At 48.2% G+C, this 22,612-nt stretch overlaps 1 protein-coding gene across 1 annotated transcript in view; it reads left to right on the top strand.

The window, feature by feature from the left end:
* Nucleotides 1-22,612, top strand: part of BOP1 (BOP1 ribosomal biogenesis factor) — a 103,526-nt gene that overhangs the window by 14,427 nt on the left and 66,487 nt on the right. Inside the window, exon 4 of the mRNA XM_056854590.1 lies at nucleotides 9,798-9,914. Coding sequence (XP_056710568.1) covers nucleotides 9,798-9,914 — 117 coding nt within the window. The remainder of the gene's footprint in view (nucleotides 1-9,797; nucleotides 9,915-22,612) is intronic.

The raw sequence follows: 22,612 nt of genomic DNA, 5'->3' as shown, positions 1-22,612 counted from the left end.
CAGGTTCAATCCCTGGCATCTCTAGTTAAAGAGCCCAGGCAAGTAGGTGATGTGAAAGACCTCCGCCTGAGACCCTGGAGAGCTGCTGCTGGTCTGAGTAGACAAGACTGACTTTGATGGACCAGGGGTCGGATTCAGGACAAGGCAGCTTCATGTGTTCATGTGAAGATTTTCTAGTATGGGGCTGTGGCTCAGTGGTAGAGCATCTGCTTGGCATGCAGAAGGTCCCAGGTTCAATCCCCGGCATCTCCAGTTAAAGGGACCAGGCAAGTAGGTGATGTGAGAGAGCTCAGCCTGAGACCCTGGAGAGCTGCTGCCAGTCTGAGTAGACAATACTGACTTTGATGGACCAAGTGTCTGATTCAGTAGAAGGCAGCTTCATGTGTGTACTCGGTGTTACTGAAGTTAAGCTGTGGCAATCATCTTGTGGCTGGCTCCCCCTCCGGGGGCTGCCATTTTGTTGCTGCGCCCACCATGCCGTGGCAGAATTCTAAATGTGCCTGTAGGCTCAAAAAGGTTGGGAACCCTTGCTTTAGAAAGTTTCGAAAGCCCATAACACTCAGCGAAATAGCTCACCTCGATCTTTTTGACAGTCCTTCCAGAGAAACCTGATTTGCCTTGTGTAGGACACTTTTTAGAGAAAAAATGACAGTTACAAATTACGTTAAATCTTTCTAACTTGAACGTGTGGTTGTCCTCTGGATAATGTGATTGGTCCTTGATGCAAACGGTGAGGTAATCTTGCAGGTGCGTGGTGATGCTCGCTCGTTAACTGCTCCAGCAAGATTAAAAGGCTAAATTTTGGCTCTTACTCCCAATTAAAACGGCGATAAATCTACCATCGCTTCAGCTACTTTAATGAACTGTCGGGGATAAAAGAGGCTCTACACTTTAATCCTGACCAGCTGCTGAATTTACAGTGAGGTGATAAAAAAGACGTGAGACCAGACATGAGTCGCAGATGAAGATCGGTGACTTAATTGAACGGCCCTTCCAGGTTGCAGCGGAGTTGAGTGCACAAACAGCTGCCGGTGGTGTGTGGTGCTGGCCTTCTTCTCCCAACCGCATTCTTCTTCCTCTGGCTTGCTTTTCGACAGCTTTGCCTCCGTCAAGAGACTGCTACTTTGTGCGTTGTAAATAATAATAATAACCACAGTAAAAAAAAAATGCTCAAAAGACGCCAGCCCTCTGCTACTGTCATCAACCTTATCCATGGGAGCTTAGCAGTCCCTCAGCCTGGCAAGGATCCTGGGGAATGTGAGTGCGCAGAAGGGGGAGAGGTGGTTGTTGGCTCGCTAGAAAAACGAAAGCCCTTGTGTGTCATGCCACACCTATGCCACTTGCTCTGAATCGGGGCTTCTTCCACTTCCTATATGTGTAAAATGCTGTCAAGTCACAGCTGACTTATGGCAACCCCAGCAAGGCAAGTGAGAAGCAGAGGTTCTTTGTCGTTGTCTTCCTTGGTGATCTCCTATCCAGCTACCAACCCTGGATTGCTTTTTGTTTTGCTGTCAAGTCACAGCTGACTTATGGCAAGCCTGTGGTGTTTTCAAGGCAATAGAAGTTCAAAGGGGCTCTGCATGGCAGTACTGGTCTTCCCTGGTGGTCTCCCATCCAAGTACTAACCAGGGCTGGCCCTGCTTAGTTTCTGAGATCTGTTGGAATTGAGCTATATTATACCATTCCAAATTCCATGTAGCTCCTAAGTCGAAGTGGAAACTGATGTAACCTCCCTCCCTCCTTCCCCACTCATATTTCCATCAACAGATCACTAGTTCAGGGGTGGTGGTGAGTCCTCTACTGTGGGGAGGGTCTATGACTCAGTGAAAAGGCATCTCCTTTGTATGCGGAAGGTCCCAGGTTCAATCCCCAGCATCTCGAGTTAAAGGGGTCAGGTAATGCGACAGACCTCAGCCTGAGACCCCAGAGAGCCGCTTCCAGTCTGAGTAGGCAATACAGAGCTCGATGGACCAAGGGTCTGATTGAGCCAACCTTCGTTGACTGTGCTTTTCTTCCCACTGGGGACCCAGAGTGACTTACACCATTCTCCTCTCCTGTTGGTCCTCTATTATAGATCATCTTATGAAAAAGGCTTTCATATAGATTTCCCCTTTTCTGCCGAGGTTGTGCGACTAAGCTACACAGCCATTTCTCCAAAAGACAAACGGAATTTAATTGCGCATCTGTTGATAGCTGCTAGACTAGTATTTGCAAGATATTGGAAATCAGACCTTAGTCCTACAGTTGACGAGTGGATTCTGAAATCTAAGAAAATCTTTCTCCTAATCAAACTGACAGATTTAAAGAAAGGATATGATGTGTCACAATTGCAAAGAATTTGGGAAATATTGTCGAAGGCTTTCACGGTCAAAGTTCATTGGTTCTTGTAGGTTATCCAGGATGTGTAACCGTGGTCTTGGTATTTTCTTTCCTGACGTTTCGCCAGCAGCTGTGGCAGGCATCTTCAGAGGAGTAACACTGAAGGACAGTGCCTGCCACAGCTGCTGGCGAAACGTCAGGAAAGAAAATACCAAGACCACAGTTACACAGCCCAGATAACCTACAAGAACCAATTTGGGAAATATTTCTTGTGAAAATATTGTGTCTGTTCCTGTGTATAAACTATTAATAAACGTTTTTTCTGCAAAAAAAAGGGGGGAACTGCCTGCCACAAGCAAGAGGCTGTGCCTGAGCTCCCAGCGGCTGGGTCTCTGCCCCCATCAGTTGAGGCTGAGCATAGAGATACCAACTCTGTCTTGGGAAGAGTATATGAAGAACCAAATAGAGGGCGAGACCTGTTAGCTTGGCTGTGCAATTAGCCCTTCAGTGGTTGGGGAGGGCTGGGAGAGGGCTGAATGGAAAGAGACATTCCATGCTTTTAGTGTGTTGAGTAACTTCTGGACAGCTGGATAGACCATTGCTGCCGCATGTGCCTTTATCACTGGATTTGGGCCATTAAATGAAAGGCCTCTTTTCTGTCTGACAGACAGCCATAGGAAGAATATTTGCTTTGCAGGCAAGTGTTACAAATGCGACGGCATCTCTGACATGTGGGGAGCAGGGACTGGCAAGGCCTCTGTGGCATTGGGTCGAGCCCTTGACTGAGGGGGCGGGCATTCTGTTTCTCTGCAGGATCAGCTAGGTGGTGCTCTTGTCTGCCCTCTTAAGATCTTCTTTTACTGTTTTCCTGGTCCGCCTTTCTGATTGAGACTCAAAGTGGATTATACAGTGCAAGTCGATGCAGTCAGTGCGATGAGACATCTAATAAGCAATGTATTATGACTAGGATTACAGAAATCCAAACAAGGATTGATGCTGCTATCACACTGCCCTTGTACAAATCTATGGTGAGACCAGACTTGGAATACTGTGCACAGTTCTGGTCACCACCTAAAAAAAGATATTGCAGAGCTTGGGAAGGTGCAGAAAAGAGCAACCAAAATGATCGGGGGACTAGAGCAATGGCCCTATGAGGAGCGGTTAAAACGCTTAGGGCTGTTAAGCTTGGAAAGAAGGCGGTTAAGGGGAGACATGATAGAGGTCTATAAAATTATGCATGGTTTGGAAAGAGTGGACAGGGAGAAATTTTTCTCCCTCTCTCATAATACTAGAATGGGGGGGGGTCATCTGCTGAAGCTGGAGGGTGAGAGATTCAAAACTGATAAAAGGAAAGATTTATTTATACAACGCATAGTTAAATTGTGGAACTCCCTGCCCCAGGATTTAGTGATGGCTGCCAACTTGGGAGGCTTTAAGAGGGGAGTGGGCATGTTCATGGAGGAGAGGAGTATTCATGGCTACTAGTCAAAATGGATACTAGTCATGATGCATACCTATTCTCTCCAGGATCAGAGGAGCATGCCTGTTATATGAGGTGCTGTGGAACACAGGCAGGACAATGCTGCTGCAGCCGTCTTGCTTGTGGGCTTCCTAGAGGCCCCTGGTTGGCCACAGTGTGAACAGACTGCTGGACTTGATGGGCCTTGGTCTGATCCATCAGGGCTTTTCTTATGTTCTTAGTATTGGACATGATACCGAGTGCAGATACAGTGCAGAAAAACGGTCTCGCATCAGTAAAAAATAGTGCAGCGACAATACATGCAGTAAACAGATAATATGTCCTATACACAGTGTTATAGTTCCACAGTCCTTTCCCATCTATAAAGCACCTTCCTGGACCATTCATTTGTGGTCTAACCTGATGCCTTTATTGAAATGCCTTCATCAACAACTTCATTTTGCCTAGTTTGTGAAACGAGAGAAATGTGAGAGCCTTCCTGACCTCCTCAGGCAGCCTTCCCACAGGTTGGGGAGCCATAACAGAGAATGCATGGGTACGGGCAGTTGTTGGCCTTGCCCATTTTGAAAGGTGGCCCCTGCAGAAGGCCCTGCTCAGATGAGAGAAGCTGCCGTGGCAGAGCAGGGGGGGAGAGGTGGCCCCACAGGTAGGAAGGCCTGAGGCCACAAAGGGCTTTCTAGATGATAGCCAGTACCTTAAATGGAACCTGTAAGTAATGGGCAGCCACTGGAGTGACTGCAGAATGGTTGTGTAACATGCATGTACCGCCTGCTTCCTGATAATAACCAATCTGTGGCATTCTGCACCAACGGGAGTCTCTGGGTTGACTTCAGGGGCAGACCCATGTAGAAGTCCATTTTCCAGTTGGGAATGTTAATTTCCAGCTGCCAAACAGAGATGGGCATGTTGTGGAAAAACAATTCATCAGCCCAGCCAAGGCGGTGAGTCTTAATTCAGACCTGCATCCTTGAAACAGGCACCACTGTGACATAACCTCAAGGTGCCTCGGGTAAGGAGAGCTTATGGGGAGGGACTGGATCAGGAGTCTGAAAAGCTGGTGTGGTTGCCATGCGAAGATGACAGAAGTTTGCCTTGACTCTTCGTTGACATCCTGGATCTCACTTTTTGTTACGTAGCTGGAGGCCAAGTCACTGTTTCTCAACTGGGTGCGCTAGACAGGTATTGCTAGCGACTTCATAGTGAAGATGTAAAATGCTCTGCCAGTTACTGGAGTCCAGCTGGCCTTCCTGTGGAGGGTTTTGTCTTCGTTCAGGAACTGAACTAGCTCTGAACTGTGCTGCCTCTGCCCTCTTGCCAGTGAGGATTTTCCTCCTGCCGCAGCTGGGCACAGTCAGCCGATGCAGGCGCAGCGGCCTGACCTCTTCCCCTCCTCACCTCTCAAGCCCCCACTGCCGCAGCTGCTGCAATTATTCCTTCCGATTGCTTTTCCTGGCCAGCGTTTCTCCTCTGGGCGTTGCGTGCTGCCCTCTGGCGGCCTCCCAGCCCTTCTTCCTGCAGCAGTCCCATAGCGAAGCAGGAGTCCTGGGGCACCCTTGACGTATTCTCGCAAGACCTTTGGTGGACAAGAGCCACAGAGGCTGGAATTGTTTGCTGATAAGTGCTCCGTTGGCTCGACAAAGAGGTCCTTTAAATACGCTGAAGGGGCAGCATTCTCTGTACTAGGTACTGCCCCAGTGGAGTTGCCTGGGATCATCCTTTGCTCAAGTGGAAAGGTGCAGCTGTTCCCCTTGCTCCTTGAAGCAGGGCCAGGTGAGGGGTGATCCACACCCATGCCTTGAGGAGTTGGTGTGCTTGGTGGTGGTAAGCCCTTCAGAAGCGAAAGGGGAGGGGCAGGAGCTCTCGCTTGCCTTTCCGGTCCGAACCACCTGTGGGGAGCATGTCTTGAGGTACCTGCTCCCTTCTAATGATGGCCAGAATGACTGCCCCAGGAGGAGCCTGGCTGTTCAACTATAGCTCTCTTTGGTGGGTCTGTAGCCCAAATGCACGGGGCCAGCCATCTTGCGCTGACGGCACAGGGAGAAGCGAGCTGGCTGTCCATTTCCGAAGGCGAAGGAGGCAGGGCTGGCCCTTCCTTGTTCGGCTGGGGTTCCCTGCAGGACAGGGGTGCAGAGAGGTGGCCCTGGACCTCCACCGCACAGCCTTGCTAGCTAGGGGAGCTCCCTGCGCCATTGACCCGATTCTGCAGCGTGGGGCTCTGCTCCAAGCCCATCGAGTGTTGGGGAGGAAAGAAAACGGGGAAGAGAGAGCAAGACAGACGAAACCCTCTTGGTGCCAAAAGCCTGGGAAAAGACTTACCTCCAATCTCCTTTTTTCAAAGACTTTAATAATGCCTTTGTTTTTGCTGTAATCCCATCTTCCAGTTGGCCCTGTGCTTTCTAGGCCCCCAGCCCCACTTTCTCCCTTTGGCCGGGGGGGGGGGGGCGGGGGAGGGAGAGCGCACAAAGGGCTGTGTTGGTGGGTTGCGTAGAGCAGAAGGTGATTGCACACTGTGCAGACTTTACTGCTCCCAGGAGAGGCGTTCTGGAGGGCTGCTTTCCTGATTATTCCGTCAGACCCTCCGGTGAAGCCCTTTCTAGGCTGGGTCCCCTCTGAGCGGGGGAGGAGGGTGAATCTCTTTTCCAGCGAAGGATGTGCGCTTCTGCCTGCGCCCACGTGCTGGGCCAACACGTAGGTGCTGTCTGGAACGTGGGCTGGGATCTGGCAGGCCGGCTGCAGCGGGATCCTGTCCCGACCCACAGTCGCAATATGGGGTACTTTTCAATCTGAGTCCAGGAGGAAAGGAACATGTGAAGCTGCCTTCTACTGAATCAGACCCTCGGTCCATCCAAGCCAGTATTGTCTACTCAGACTGGCAGCGACTCTCCAGGGTCTCAGGCAGAGGTCTTTCACATCACCTACTTGCCTGGGCTCTTTAACTAGAGATGCCGGGGATTGAACCTGGGACCTTCTGCATGCCAAGCAGATGCTCTACCACTGAGCCACAGGCCCTGCAGATCAAACGGACAGCCTTTTTAGTCCAAGTCTCTCTTTCCGTAGGGAGCGGCCTGGAAGCAAGGGACAAAGGCATGTGGTATTCAGGGGTATACTGTCTTTAGACCTGGAGGTTCTGTTTAGCTTTCATGGCTAGTAATCATTGGTAGATCAAGCCATCTGAGAGAGTGAGTTTCCCATGTGAGATGACTGTTTGAATCTAGTGGTTGGCATAATATGACCGCAGTGCAACTGTGCCACAAACACTCTGAATCAACCGGCCTGTCTCAGGTAGTGTGGTAGTCTGCTGCATCTTATGGCAGTGACTTGGGTCTCAGGTATAGAATCATAGAGTTGGAAGGGACCACCAGGGTCATCTAGTCCAGCCCCCTGCACAATGCAGGAAATTCACAACCACCTCCCCCACACACACACACACACACACACCAGTGACTCCGACTCCACGCCCAGAAGATGGCCAAGGTGCCCTCCCTCTCATCATCTGCCCAAGGTCACAGAATCAGCATTGCTGACAAATGGCCATCTAACCTCTGCTTAAAAACCTCCAGGAAAGGAGCGCTCACCACCTCTCGAGGAAGCCTGTTCCACCGAGGAACCTCTCCAATGGTTAGAGGATTCTTCCTAATGTCTAGAGTGATGGAAACTCTTTTGATTTAATTTCAACCCGTTGGTTCTGCTCCGACCTTCTTGGGCAACAGAAAACCACTCAGCACCCTCCTCTCTATGACAGCCCTTCAAGTACTTGAACATGGTTATCATATCTCCTCTCAGTCTTCTCCTCTTCAGGTTAAACATACCCAGCTCCTTCAACCTTTCTTCATAGGACTTGGTCTCCAGACCTCTCACCATCTTTGTTGCCCTCCTCTGGACACATTCCACTACACGCTCCAGGTAGTGCAGTGGTCTGCCACATCTTAGGGCCGTGACTTGGGTCGGTCCTGAAGCAATGGCACCTGAGTTTCATTGTAGTTTTATGGGGGGAGAAGAAAAACGACTCTCCTCTGCACCATATGTGATAGCGTGTGAGCAAGTCTGTCCCGTGGGCTGCCATGGCGGAGAGGGTTTTGTGCTTCACGTGGCCTGTGGGAGAGGCTTGTGGGCTTGGTACCTCTGCATGCTGCCCTGGGAAGGGAAGTTATCTACAATTAGCCCAAGCCGTGGCTCATCCTCTGCATGCCGTTATATTTATTTAAAGTATTTTAGATTGCTTTTCCTGACAGCGCAAAGCCCTTTCCAGTAAAAACAAACTGCACTATCATATCCGAACAACCATAAACTCAGGTCAGCGAGCCAAAAGTGAACCATACAGATCGACCAAAGGTCTTGAGCAGCTCCGTTTGACAGAGACGGGGCAGCCCGTTCTGCAGGGCAGGACCTGCCATGGAAAAGGCCCTGCCTGGGGCTGAAACGTACACTCAGTGTGGATTGGGCAAATGCCACTGTGGGGGGAGGTCAGTTTCCAAGTACAGGTTTTGTGCATCGTACACCAGATAATGTGTAAGCGCTGGGGTTAATGTGCCAACTTTACCTTTCAGCTCACACCCTGCCAGAAATTCAGTTGGTCCTTAAGGTCCCCCTGCACTCTTCCTCTTTTCTACAGCTACAGACAGGCGAACGCGGCTACCCATCGTGATCTAACTTTACTTTGTTTACAGTTCATGGACTCAGGATGGGTTATAGCCAGGATGGGTGCTCTCTCTCTCTCTGTGTTTCCCCCCCCACACACACACACACACAAAATCTTCTCTTGGCTTGCCCGCAGCTGGGAGCCAGAAGAAGGGAAGCAAGCAGGTGGGACCCCCCACCACAATTCCCACAGTCTCCCGTCTGCTGGGAAGAGTCCCAAAGGGAATGGGGTCATGATCAAAGGGTTAGGTTCGCATGGTTCCCCACTCCTTGGCACATGGCTCTCTCAGTCTTGGTGCTTTGCTTTTGCGTCCAACCTTGCAGGAGTTTGTGTGATTAGCACACACAACCAAGTTGTGATTCAGGCTTCGCACTTGTCCTGTCTGAGGTGACTCTTTCCTTTGCGGAGGTTGCTGCTTGATCATGGGAGTGGGCTGTAAGTGAGGAGATAGCTTCTGGTGTCATCTCTCTGTGGCATGGTGTCTCTGCTGAGGCCTGGCCTGGATGGCCCAGGCTAGCCCCATCTGGACAGATCTCCAAAGCTAGGCATGGTTGTCCCTGGTCTGTACTTGGATGGGAGGCCACCAAGGAACACCAGGGGCATGATGCAGAGGCAGGCAATGGCAAACCACCTTTGTAAGTTCCTTGCCTTGAAAACCCTACGGGGTCAGCATAAGTTGGCTGCGACTGGGCGGCCATTTCCACCATCACACCTGTGCAGTGGCCAGGGCCTGTGAGAGTCTGGGTGACAACCAGCATTCATCATTTTTAAATTTTATTTTATTTGTACCCTGTCTTACCCCCCAGTGGGGCTCATGTAATTCTCTTCTTCCCCCATTTTATCCTCTCAACAACCTTGTAAGGTAGGTTAGGCTGAGAGTGTATGACTAGATCACGACCGCCCAGCAAACTTCCATGGCGGAGTGGGGATTCACACCTGGGTCTCCCAGATCCTAGTCTGACACTCCCATCTACTACACCACACTTGCCATTACAACTAAGGCAAGGCCTAGAGAATAGTAAGCTGTCCGAGCCTTCATCCTTCTAGCTCGTGATCCTATAACTTGACTGACGGTAACTCTCTTGGCTGTCAGGCGGAGAGAGACCTTTTCCAGCACCTCCTCCCTGAGACCCTGGGAGCTGAGCCTTTGGATTTCCTGCAGGGAAAAGCCTCTGTGCTCTGCCCTTGAGCCACAGTCCTTGCCCTGTAGTGGAAGGGGGTGCATAAACTGCTCTCTGAGCCTGGCGGTGAAGGAAGCAGGCTCTGTCTTTGTCGCTGACCGGTCCATGTAGTTTGCCAAGGTCTGTTGTGTGTGTGCTGCAGCGCAGTAACACTTCCTACTGTCTTGTTATCTTACAGCCTGGAAAGACTGCTGAGAAGGAACTTCAGTCGTGGGATCAGAAAGAGGGTACAGCAACAGACCATCCCAAAGCACCCTTGGGAGACGAGTATGAGAAAGACAGCTCTGACGAAGAGGTAAGCCTGTCTGCTTCCCCCCTCTTGTTCTCTGGTTGACATTGGCTTGCCTGGTCCTCTGATGCTAAGCAAAGGGAAAGGCTGCGCTTCTCCTGCGGAAAGGAAGACGTTGAGCAGAGGGCCCCGGCTGGCTCCCTTTCTTCCCAGGGAAACAGAACTTGCCGACTCAGCCTCTGGCTTCTGCCACGGGCTCCTCTTTTTTTAACCTCTGCTGACCCAGGTTGACTGCGAGGGGCAGGTCAGCAGAGGGTTTCTTGCTCAGATGCAGAAGTCTCCACATGCAGACATTTGAAAGTGCTGAGTGAGAACGTGTGCCTGGAGCTCTTGTGGTGTCAGGGGCCACCGGGCTTCCACGTGCCAGGGCCCAGGGAGCCGAAGTAGCCAAGTGAAGGCACCAGGAGTCCATTGGGTTGCCTTGGGCCTCCAAGTCACGAGAGGGCTTTCGTGAGATCTGAGGAAGGTCACTGTTTGCCTTCTGTATGGGGGGAGGGAGGCTGTCCAGGGAGAGCCAAAAAAACCCCACGGTGTCAAGCTCTGTGTTGCAAACAGTGGGGTTAAATTCCAGCTGGGAGAAAAGGTTTAGAAAGACACACGTTCAGCATGCAGAATGGATAGTTATTGGGTAGGAGCGTTGCTGCAGAGAAGGGTCTGGGGGTTACAGTGGGTGACTGACGCGGAAGCCAAGCGGATTGGCCATCTGTCCAGGATAACACCATCAGAAAGTCCTCTGCTACTTAGAAAAGCGTAGTTTATTTCACAGTGCAAAGATATAATACAAATACTTCTTTCACACTCTCCGCTCATAGCATCCCACCCAGAGCTTTAGTTCCACTCCATTATATACACCTGGTGGACGCAGCCACCAATCACAGTAGATGCTTAGTCATCCTGACATGGCTACTGAATTGCATCAGCCACCTGGCTATAACTGGATTAGGCCAGCTCCCTCTAGCTCTCCAGGGACTTTCCAGGCTGATTGCATCATTACTAGATCCATCTGATCTAACCTGCACCTGTCAAACTAATCTGACAACCTTGTAATATTGACACTCCTCAAGGATTTTAGATTAGTTTGGTTAGTTTCACAAATCTGTTACAATCCACACTTTTTGTAAACAGATCTGCCACATTACCAGCACTGGCACACTTTACAATATATACCAAGCTTTTGTTCACAGCTTCAACTACATTGACATATCTTATTCTTATATGTTTACTTCTGCCTTTAAAGTTTTGCTCATTCGCAAGTTGTAGCGCTGATTGACTGTCAGTATATATTTTCACTGGTAATTTTACAGACACATTGAGTTCCTTCATTAGATAGACAAACCATTCTACCTGGTTTATGCATTCACTCACAGCACTATACTCTTCTTTGCATGAACTCATGGCTACAAATGACTGTTTCACAGATTTCCAATGTATGGGCGCTTCACCAAGATACAACACATACCCAGTCGTTGATTTGGCGCTCCCCTGATCTGCCCATGAAGTGTCTGCATAAGCAGTCAGTTCCCCATTACATGCATTCAGGCATAGCTGCTTATTCACAGATCCCTTCAGGTATCTGAGTACACGCTTAGCTGCCTTCCAGTCACTTTGCTTTGGTGACATATTTTTCCTGCTCAGGCAATGCACCGCCTGATATATGTCTGGGCGAGTCCAACAAGCAAGATATAACAAACTTCCTATCAGAGACTGATACAGAGATTTGTCACACTCTTCTTGTTCCTGAGACTCTTCACACAAATAACCTGTGACCATTGGGGTTTCAGCTGCATTAGCATCAACCATGCTAAACCTTTCCAGCAACTGTTTTATTTTTTACTGTTTGAGACAAGTAAAATACACCTTTATTGTCTCTGTTTATTATTGCCCCTAGATAATTTCTTATCTCTCTCAAACATTTCAGTTTAAAACGTTCTCCAAGCTGTTTCTGAAATTGTTCTTGGTCACTCTCATTATTTGTTATTACATACAAATCATCCACGTAAATTAACACGTATGACTCCTTCTGACCTGTGCACCTTGAAAATAAACAAGGATCAGCAACACTTTGTTTGAAGCCTAATTTTTTAACAGCATCAATTAAGCATTTGTGCCACTCTCTGGCCGATTGATGTAAGCCATACAAAGCCTTGTTCAGCTTTAGTACCTTTGCTTCTTCCTTTAATTCAAAACCGGGAATTTGAGTCATGTATACTTCCTCTACCAAAGGTGCGTTTAGGTAAGCTGTCTGAATGTCATAGTGGAAAACTTTCAGACCTTTCAACCCTGCAACTGCCAGGGCTGTTTTAATGGTTTCATAACGAACCGTGGGCGAAAAGGTTTCATCAAAATTAACACATTTCCTTTGAGCAAACCCTTTACAAACTAGTCTGGCTTTTCTTTGTACAGTACCATCAGCCAACTGCTTGAGTTTGTAAACCCACCTGCAACCTATCACAGGTTGTCCCTTTGGTAAATTCATTGGTGTAATTACATTATGCTCCTTCAAAGCATTCATTTCCACACCCATGGCTTGCAGCCTTAAATCCCTCTATCACCAAGAGAAAGTACCTGCTTGTAACTTTCAGGTTCAATTACAGACTCGTGGTTCATTAAGTCACACTCTTCAAAGCCATACCTTGGTGGAGGTACTCCTTTATTACTCCTGTTTGAACGTCTGACTACCGTGTCACTAGACTCTCCTCCTTCTGGAGTCTCAATCTTTACTGTTTCCCTGCTTGAAACATCTCCAGGAAAAACACTTTCATCTGCCTCTGGCTGTTCATTAGCTGGCAATAAAACCTCTTCAGAAACCTTATCTGTGCCATGTAATCTTGGCCAATTAAAAGATTCTCCTAAGTTCGCAGACCTGCTAAATGACACCTGATTCTGATCATTAGCAAAGCGATAAGATTTTGCTGCATTCTGATATCCCAGAAAAATCAGCGGTTTGGATTTCTTGCCACCTGCTCTGCAGTTTTTTAAAGGTATATTCACCCAAGCCTTTGTACCAAACACTTTTAAGTGCTTTAAAGAGGGATTTCTCTTGTACAATGCCTTGTAGGGAATATTGTTAATGCTGGAGGTACAAAGTCTATTGATCAAATAACAAGCCATTTTGATGCCTTCCCCCCAAAACCTGGGTTTTAGATTAGCATCCTCTATCAAAGCTTGCAACATTGACTTCAGGTAACCAATCCTCCTCTCAGCCACTCCATTCTCCTGAGAAATGCAGGGATTAGCCAATCCCTTGCTCTCTAACCACTGGGTAAATGCATTAGAGACAAACTCTCCGCCTCTGTCAGATTGCAAAGATGATACCTTGAGGTCTAGCTGCCTTTCCACCCTGTTAATCCAATACTTGATGGTTTGGCATGCCTCACTTTTCTGCTTCAGCGGATACACCCAGCCAAAACGAGAAAAATCATCCACTATGCATAAAGCATACCGGTTCTTAGACACACTCTCAGGAAATGGACCACAGAGATCTAAATGCGCGATTTGCAACGGTCTGGTTGCCACCCTTTGGCTTACCTTAGCCACTGGGCTACGTCTGCTTTTAACAGATTTGCAGTCAGTGCAATCTAGGAAAGAACTGCACTCATTTAGCTTAATGTCATCCTTCCCTAACACACTCAGGGTCTTCTTCAGGATAGAATAGGAGGCGTGGCCAAAACGCCTATGTAGAAGGTGTATGCACTCGTTATGTGGATTTTTATTTAAAGACTCCACCACCATAGAAGTTTCTCCTGCCCTTCTATGCACCACATAAACATCCTTTTTCAAGTGCCCTTCTAACATTACAACCCCTTCCTGGCTTATCTCGCAGGTGTTTCCTTCAAACTGCACCTTAAAACCAGCCTTAGCCAGCACAGAAACACTCAGCAAGTTATTCTGCAACTCAGGCACACAAAGTACATCTTGAAACGTATAGTTTAAACCTGGGGAAAACAACTCCCCCTCAGAGTGTACCTTTAAGTGTTTCCCATCTGCTAGACTTACATTAGACCTAGCAGACTGCTTTTGGTTAACCAACATGGAAGCCTGTTTAACAAAACATTTACTTGCCCCACTGTCCAAAAGCCAAATGTCCTCTTTGCTTCCAGCTTCTACCAGCACAACAGCAGTGTGAGTTTCATTCACTGACTGTCTCTTTGGTTGCTTTTTCCTAGCCAACTGCGGACAGTTTCTTTTCAGGTGTTGCGTGGACCCACAGGTGAAACACTTCCTGATAAACATCACACATTCCTCCTCTTGCTTGTAGCTCTTACTCCTCCAGTCTCCCTCATGCGCTTGCTTCTGAGCCATCTGCGCAGGGTAGAACGCTGCCCCTCCTCCTGGGTTGACTCCCTGCTGGGCTGATGGCATCGGCGTTGACTGTAAATGACCTCTCTGCCTGGGATGATTTACACTGAGCTGCACGGCACTTGACTCCCGCGTTGACTCTGACGCTCCTCTGGGATGAATCATGAACTCCTGGGCTGCAGTCATCTGCTTATGTCCTTCCTCCCGTCGTTCCTCGTCCTCCAGAATCCGTCCCGTCACATATTCATAGGTTAATTGCCCTGCTGCCAACTCTCCAGCGAGGTTACTAAGATATCAAAGCTCGCATCTAGAAAACTCAATAGCAAGTACACCCGGTCTTCTGCAATAACATTCTTCCCTCTTAACTCCAGCTGTCTAAACAACTCTGCTAGAGTTTTCAAGTGGGCTGCGGCTGGCATGTGCGGTGATTTATTGCACTTATAAAGCCGTCTCATTAGTGCCAGCACAGTACCTGCCAAGTCCCAGAGATACACTGTTCGTAAAGAATCCCATGCCTTGCTCCTTGCCCTCGACATATATAAGCTGGTCGTCTCCCACCGACAAGGTGATATTGGCAAGGGCTTTAACGTCCTTGGCAATCTCGGCTGCTGTGGTAGGCTGCCTCTCCACAGTGTCCCACAAATCCTTCCTCTTCAGATACTGCTCCAGCCTCACAGACCAAACATGGTAATTCCCAGAGGTGAGCTTATCCACAGGGATAATTGATTGAGCCATAACTCACGCAGCCCTCCTTTTCCTCAGTAGCTTCTGAAAATCCTGGACTCTGCTTAGCTACCACCACACGTAACCTGCACAGTGTAGCAGAAACACTGCTTTTGCGTGGAGCTGGGCCCATAACCCTGACGCGGAAGCCAAGTGGATTGGCAGTCTGTCCAGGATAACACCATCAGAAAGTCCTCTGCTACTTAGAAAAGTGTAGTTTATTTCACAGTGCAAAGATATAATACAAATACTTCTTTCACACTCTCCGCTCATAGCATCCCACCCAGAGCTTTAGTTCCACTCCTTTATATACACCTGGTGGACGCAGCCACCAATCACAGTAGATGCTTAGTCATCCTGACATGGCTACTGTATTGCATCAGCCACCTGGCTATAACTGGATTAGGCCAGCTCCCTCTAGCTCTCCAGGGACTTTCCAGGCTGATTGCATCATTACTAGATCCATCTGATCTAACCTGCACCTGTCAAACTAATCTGACAACCTTGTAATATTGACTTAACCTGAGCCCTCGGTCTGTTTCCTTTGCAAATGTTGCCAGAGCCGCTTAAGCCCATGGCTGCAGAAGTCATTGTGGCCGGGGGGAGAGGCTGCGGGAAGTCCTGAGAAGCGCTTTGACAACTAGGCGGCTGTTCAGAGCAAAATAATGCAGACCGTAAAGGAAGGTCTAGAAAGAGAGTGGGGGAACTCTGGAAGGTGTGTTGAGTCTGGAGAAAATGAGAACCGGTGGGGAGATTTTTCATATATGCTGGATGCTGCTCTGGGAAGGATGAAAGGCAATTAAAGACGAGACAAGGCAGCAATGAAGGCCTCTGTGACTTCCAAGGGAAGGGAGCAGGATTTATTCCAGGCTGGTTGTTTGGAGCTTGAGCATCATTGGGAGATGGCTAGAATAGAATAGAGATTATATTTATACCCTGTCCTCCCCCAACAAACTGGGTTCAGGACGGCAAACATCATAGGTTTACATGTGTGTGTTAAGTGCCGTCAAGTCGCTTCCGACTCATGGCGACCCTATGAATGAAGGTCCTCCAAAATGTCCTATCTTTGACAGCCTTGCTCAGATCTTGCAAATTGAAGGCTGTGGCTTCCTTTATTGAGTCAGTCCATCTCTTGTTGGGTCTTCCTCTTTTCCTGCTGCCCTCAACTTTTCCTAACATGACTGCCTTTTCCAGTGACTCTTGTCGTCTCATGACGTGACCAAAAAAAAACAGCCTCAGTTTAGTCATTTTAGCTTCTAGGGTCAGTTCAGGCTTGATTTGATCTATAACCCACTGATTTGTTTTTTTGGCAGTCCACGGAATCCGTAACACTCTCCTCCAACACCACATTTCAAAGGAATCGATTTTCTTCCTATCAGCTTTCTTCACTGTCCAGCTTTCACACCCATACATAGTAATAGGGAATACGATGGCATGAATTAATCTAGTCTTGGTGGCCAGTGACACATCCTTACACTTCAAAATATTGTCTAGCTCCTTCATGGCTGCCCTTCCCAGTCTCAATTTCCTTCTGATTTCTTGGCTGCATTGTCCCTTTTGGTTGATGGTGGAGCCAAGGAATAGAAAGTCTTGAACAATTTCAATTTCCTCATTGTCAACCTTAAAGTTGTGTAATTCTCCTGTAGTCATTACATTTCTTTTCTTGATGTTCAGTTGTAATCCTACTTTGGCACTTTCTCTTTTAACTTTTAGCAGTAGTCGTTTCAAATCTTCACCATTTTCTGCCAATAATGTAGTGTCATTAGCATATCTCAAATTATTAATGTTCCTCCCTCCAATTTTCACTCCACCTTCATCTAAATCTAATCCAGTTTTCCTAATTATATGTTCTGCATATAGATTGAAGAAATAGGGAGATAAAATACATCCTTGTCTGACACCTTTGCCAATTGGAAACCATTCCGTTTCTCCATATTCTGTTCTAACTGTGGCCTCTTGTCCAGAGTACAGGTTGCGCATTAAAACTATCAGATGTAGTGGCACACCCATTTCCTTTAAAACCAGCCTTAGATTTTCATGATCCACACAGTCAAAAGCTTTGCTGTAATCTATGAAACACAAGCTGATTTTCTTCTGAAATTCTCTCGTACGCTCCAGTAACCAGCGTATATTTGCAATATGATCTCTAGTGCCTCTTCCTTTTCTGAAACCAGCTTGAACACCAGGCATTTCTCATTCCATATATGGTAACAGCCTTTGCTGTAAGATTTTGAGCATCACTTTACTTGCATGAGAAATTAATGCGATGGTCCGATAGTTGCTGCAATCTTTGATGTCTCCTTTCTTGGGAATTGGAATGTAAATGGATCATTTCCAGTCTGTGGGCCATTTTTTTGTTTTCCATATCTGTTGGCATATTTTTGTCAAGATTTTGATGGACTCCGTTTCTGTGGCTTGGAATAGCTCTATTGATATCCCATCTGCTCCTGGTGATTTGTTTCTCCCGATTGCCCTCAATGCAACTTCACTTTCTACAACTGTAGGTTCTTCTTCAAAAGATTCTTCTTGGAAAGAATCTGTTATTCTTTCATCTCATCTGTATAGTTCTTCAGTGTATTGTTCCCACCTTTTCTTTATTTTGTCCTGTTCAGTTAATGTATTTCCATGCTGATCTTTCAGCATGCCTAACTGTGCTTTAAATTTCCCTTTGATTTCTTGGATCTTGTGGAACAGATCTCTTGTTCTTCCTTTTTTTTGTTCTCTTCTATTTCTTTACACTGGTTATTATAATAGGTCTCTTTGTCTCTACTTGCGAGTCGCTGGAACGTTGCACTTAGACTTTTTATTCTATTTCTGTCACCTTCTACTTTTGCTTCTCGTCTATCTCTGGCAATTTAAAGAGTTTCCTCAGATATCCATCGAGGGTTTTCTTTTCTTTTGGCTACAGGAATAGTCGTTGCACATTCTTCCTTGATAATATCTCTACTTTCCATCCATAGTTCTTCAGGTTTACATTCACTTGAATTCAGTAATTACATGGTCTTTAAACTCTTCCGGAATATTGCTTAGATTGTATTTTGGTGCTATGAATGTTTTGGTGTTTTTCTTAAGCTTTATCTTGATTTTCGATATTAAGAATTCATGATCTGTACCGCAGTCGGCTCCTGGTCTTGTTTTGGCCGAGAGAATAGAGCTTCTCCCATCTTCTGCTTCCAATTATATAATCTATTTGATTTCTATACTGGCCGTCTGGTCATGTCCATGTATACAATCGTCTGTTTGGTTGCCTGAAACATGTGTTTGCAATGAACAGATTGTTGTCTTCACAGAATTCTACGAGGCGTTCTCCTGCTTCATTCCGTGCTCCTAGCCCAAATCTACCAACAACATTTGATTCTGGTTTGTTTCCTACTTTTGCGTTCCAATCACCTATGATTATCAGCATATCTTGTTTAGGTGTGTGGTCAATTTCTTCCTGAACACTGGCATAAAAACTTGCAATTTCTTCCTCATCAGCATCTGTAGTTGGGGCATAAACTTGAATGATGCTTATGTTGATAGGCTTTCCCTGAAGTCTGATTGATATTACTGTATTTTTCGCTCCATAGCACGCACCTGACCATAACACGCCCCCCCCCCCAGCTGGCCGTCGGGGCGGGGAAATCTGGCTCGCGCTGGAACGACGCGAGCCGGCTCTGTGCGCCCTGCCTGTCTCCCAGCTGGGAGGCGGGCGGGGAAAGCCGGCTCGCTGTTCCAGCGTGCCCAGCTGACTCTGTGCGGCCCCGCTGGCTCTGTGCGCCCCACTGGGGCGCACAGAGCCGGCAGGGCACGCTGGAACGGGGCGCACAGAGCCGGCTCGCGTCGTTCCAGCACGCCCAGCTGGCTCTGTGCGCACATTTGCTCCATAACACGCACAGACATTTCCCCTCACTTTTGAAGAGGAAAGAAGTGCGTGTTATGGAGCGAAAAATACGGTATTCAGTCAGACTTTGCATTATAGCTCCTGACTGCCTTACTACATCTTGCCTCACTATTAAAGCAACTCCGTTTCTTCTCTTTTTGTCATTCCCTGAATAAAACACTTTGTAATTTTCTGATTGAAAATGTCCTAATCCAGTCCACTTTAATTCACTTACTCGCAGGACTGAAATGTCCATACGTTCCATTTCTTTAACAATTTCAAGCTTACCCTAATTCATGCTTCTCACATTCCATGTTCCTATTATATGCGTTGAACAGCTTCGGACTTTCCTTTTGCATCTATTCATGTCAACCACTGAACATCCTTTCGGCTTTAGTCCAATCGCATCATTAAGAACAGCGCTACTCATACTTGTCCTCTGCTCTACCCCAGTAGCAGATTGAGTTCCATCCGACCTGGGGGTCCCATCTTCCAGCACTATATCTTTTTCCATTTTGGATTGTCTCATCATAGGGTTTTCAAGGTAAAGGTTGGTCAGAAGTGGTTTACCAGTGCCTTCTTCTGCGCAGTACTAACCAGGGTTAGCCGTAGTGGCACTGCCATTGTCTACGAAAGATCCTCCGCCAGTGTCACCTTCCACTACTACTGCTGCCCAGTAGCTAACCTTCAGGGATTCCTCTGCCCCCATCCCCATTGGAGCTGCCTGTTCTCTTCTGCGGATGTGGCCATTGATCCCTTAAGGGGGTGGATGCATCTTCGTCTGGTGTCTCAGCTGTGACCATTCCGTCTTGAGTGACTCTGCTAGGATTTTAGTCTCTTGATAGAGTCTAGACCCCTTACGGTATTGCTCTCAGCTTCCCTGACACACACAAACCCCCTCACCACATTTACATACAAAAAGCAATTTGAAAAATTTTAAACAGTGCTGAAATTAATACATTTATCTATAAATGGCGCTATATCAATTTTCCCTACAAGGAGAGATGTTATTATGCCGATCATCATCCAAGCAGTCAGTTTGATGTCACACCTTGACAGGGAGGAGATGGATGACAAAGCCCAACACAAGGGAAGGGAAACAGCAGGGGGAGAAAGGGAGGGGGAGAAAGGGGCCAGCTTCCAGATGTATACCATCACTGCCCTCAACCATAGGCCTGGCGGAACATCTGCTGAACTGGGCCAAGTCCCACAGGGCACGAGTCTCGTTAGAGAGTTCTACCAGGCTGGGGCCAGGGCCGAAAAACCCCTGATCCTGGTCGAAGACAGCTGCATACTCTTAGGGCCAGGGATCACTAAAATATTACTTCCTGTTGATCGAAAGGCTCTCTGGGGGGCATATGTGGAGAGGCTGTCCTGAAGATACAGTGGCCCCATACCGTTAAAGGCTTTAAAGGTTAATACCCAAACCTTGAACTTGATCTGGAATTCAGTGTGGAGCCGGTGCAGCTGACGGAGCGCTGGTTGGATATGTGCTGCGCATGGGTTCCCTGTCAGGACCTGCACTGCTGCATTCTGGACCAGTTTCAGTTTCCGGAGCAGTCTCAAGGGTATCCCTGCGTAGAGCGAATTACAGTAGTCTAATCTAGAGGTGACTGTTGCATGGATCACTGTGGCTAGGTCGGTATAGGACAGGTAGGGGATCAACTGCCGGACCCACCTGAGACCCACCTGACAAGGCAGGTGACAGGGGTGGGGAGAACAATAGTTTTAACCCAAATTGAAGGGAGTCCTTATCAATTGATAAGAGTCATACCTTTGTTCTATAAAAACTATTTATTGGTTAACTGCGGACTTGGTTGGTCCTCTTCAACAGAGTTTGCTCAAGCAGCTTTTTAGGAATTGCCTGCTTGTAGGAAAAAATCATGTAAAGTGTGTAAAATGTTGGTTCTGCAAAATGAAGTACTTTTTCCTTCTTTGCTGGCATCTGAGATGTAAAAAGGAAGAGATGGCAGAGCTGCCTTTGGCTGTCCTGCCAACAGAGCGGAATAGCCCGTGGAGGACCTTTTCATCAAACTAGTGTGGTGAACAGACGGCTGCCCCATCCTCCTCCTCACGGCCCCTCCTAACTTCATGCCGTCTGCAAGGGCAGGGAAATACCGCCCCGCCGTCTGTGGTTCTTTCTGAGTGTGTTAAGTGCCATCAAACGTGTGGCTACCCTATGAATCAACGTCCTCCAAAACATCTGATCGTTAACAGCCTTGTTCAGGTCTTGCAAACTGAGTGCCCCCTGGCTTCCTTGATAGAGTCCATCCATCTCTTGTTGGATCTTCTTCTTTTCCTGCTGCCTTCCACTTTTCCTAGCATTCTTGTCTTATCTGGTGAGTCTTGTCTTCTCAGAAGGTTCTTTCTCCCTGGTCCCGCTTTCCCCACCTGTTTCCTCTTCTGCCCTCACAGCATTCAACAGGGCCTCTGTCACTTTTCAATACAGTATTTCTGAGTAAGCTGTCATGTGGAAAAAGGCAGGGGGGTGGTTTTGCCCTTGGCTGCAGATTGCTAAAGAACTGGCTTGTGTAGCTTTTAGCCACCTAGAGCTGCTTGCCCAGTGTGGGAGAAGCAGGCAGGCTGTGGGGTCTGCTGACTTTAGTGGTCTTGTCTGGGTGGGGAGTGGGAGAGCAGAGCCCCTTACGTTCTTGTGGAATCCGAGCTCTGTGGAGCAAAGGGCTTGGCTGGAACTTGGGCAGAAGGGACCTTGAGAGAGTGCTGGGGCTGCCCCAGTGAAAGGAGTCCAGGCCCCAGGGCTGCTGAGAGACCGGGATGGGATGGAACTTGGTTCCAGGAGACACAGAAGGGTGACGTTTCTGCCTCTCCTTCTGGCCCTGCAACTGGGGCATCTGCCGGCTGGAAGCCCACCTGGTCTGGAGAGGGGGAGCTGCGGAAGTGCTGGGTCTGCAGTAAAGATTGAGAGCGTCATGAAATATATGGCCGTAGAAAGCACATGCTTGTGTAATGTCTCGAGCACAACCCGGGGACGGGAGGCTTTCATGCTGAAATCCAAGGTCTCTCCCGCAGCAGCTGGTCCTATTTCAGGGGCCCCGTGGGGTGGAGGGAAGCGCTGATTCAGAACCTGTTGACATCCGAACGGCTTCCAGTGGCTTTGTTCCTGCCTCCCTGTCCCTCCTTCCCTCCCTTTCAGCAACGGCGTTTCTCTCTCCTCCGGAGGCGTCTGGGCACTTCTTCCTCCTCCACAAAGGATGTTCTCTTGGAGTGCGCTTCTCGGCACTTTGTGATCCTGATGCTCAAGGTCACTTGCTCCCTTTAACGCCTGACGTGTTAGTCGGTTCTTTGGTGTTCCTCCCTTCGAATCTCCTGCGTAGGTACGGGCCCGATTCTCCTCCTTCCGCAAGCGTGCATCTGAAGAGGTGGGCCCAAATCCACTTTTTCCACCAGGCAGATTGAGAACGCAGAATGGTGGTTGTGAAAGAGCAGGACTGTAGATCTGAACAAGTCTAAGCAAAGCAGGAGGCCTTTCCTCTTCATTTGGAGGGAGCAAAAAAAATGCACATCGCAGTGCTGGATGGTGGTGGGAATCGTGTCTCCGGCCCTCGCCCTCCCCATAGAATCATAGAGTTGGAAAGGGACCACCAGGGTCATCTAGTCCAATTCCCTGCACAATGCAGGAAATTAACAACTACCTCCCCCCACATCCCCAGTGACCCCAACCCTCCCCCCACCATGCAGGATCCCACCATCAAAGCACTCCCGACAGATGGCCATCTAGCCTCTGCTTAAAGACCTCCAAAGTCGGGGACTCCACCACCCTCCGAGGCAGCGCATTCCACCGTCAAACAGCCCTCACCAG

This window comes from Euleptes europaea, chromosome 8 (genome assembly GCF_029931775.1).
Source record: "Euleptes europaea isolate rEulEur1 chromosome 8, rEulEur1.hap1, whole genome shotgun sequence".
NCBI classification, from domain to species: domain Eukaryota; kingdom Metazoa; phylum Chordata; class Lepidosauria; order Squamata; family Sphaerodactylidae; genus Euleptes; species Euleptes europaea.
The sequence above is the reverse complement of the archived record's forward strand: the minus strand, read 5'-3'. Positions and strand labels throughout refer to the sequence as shown.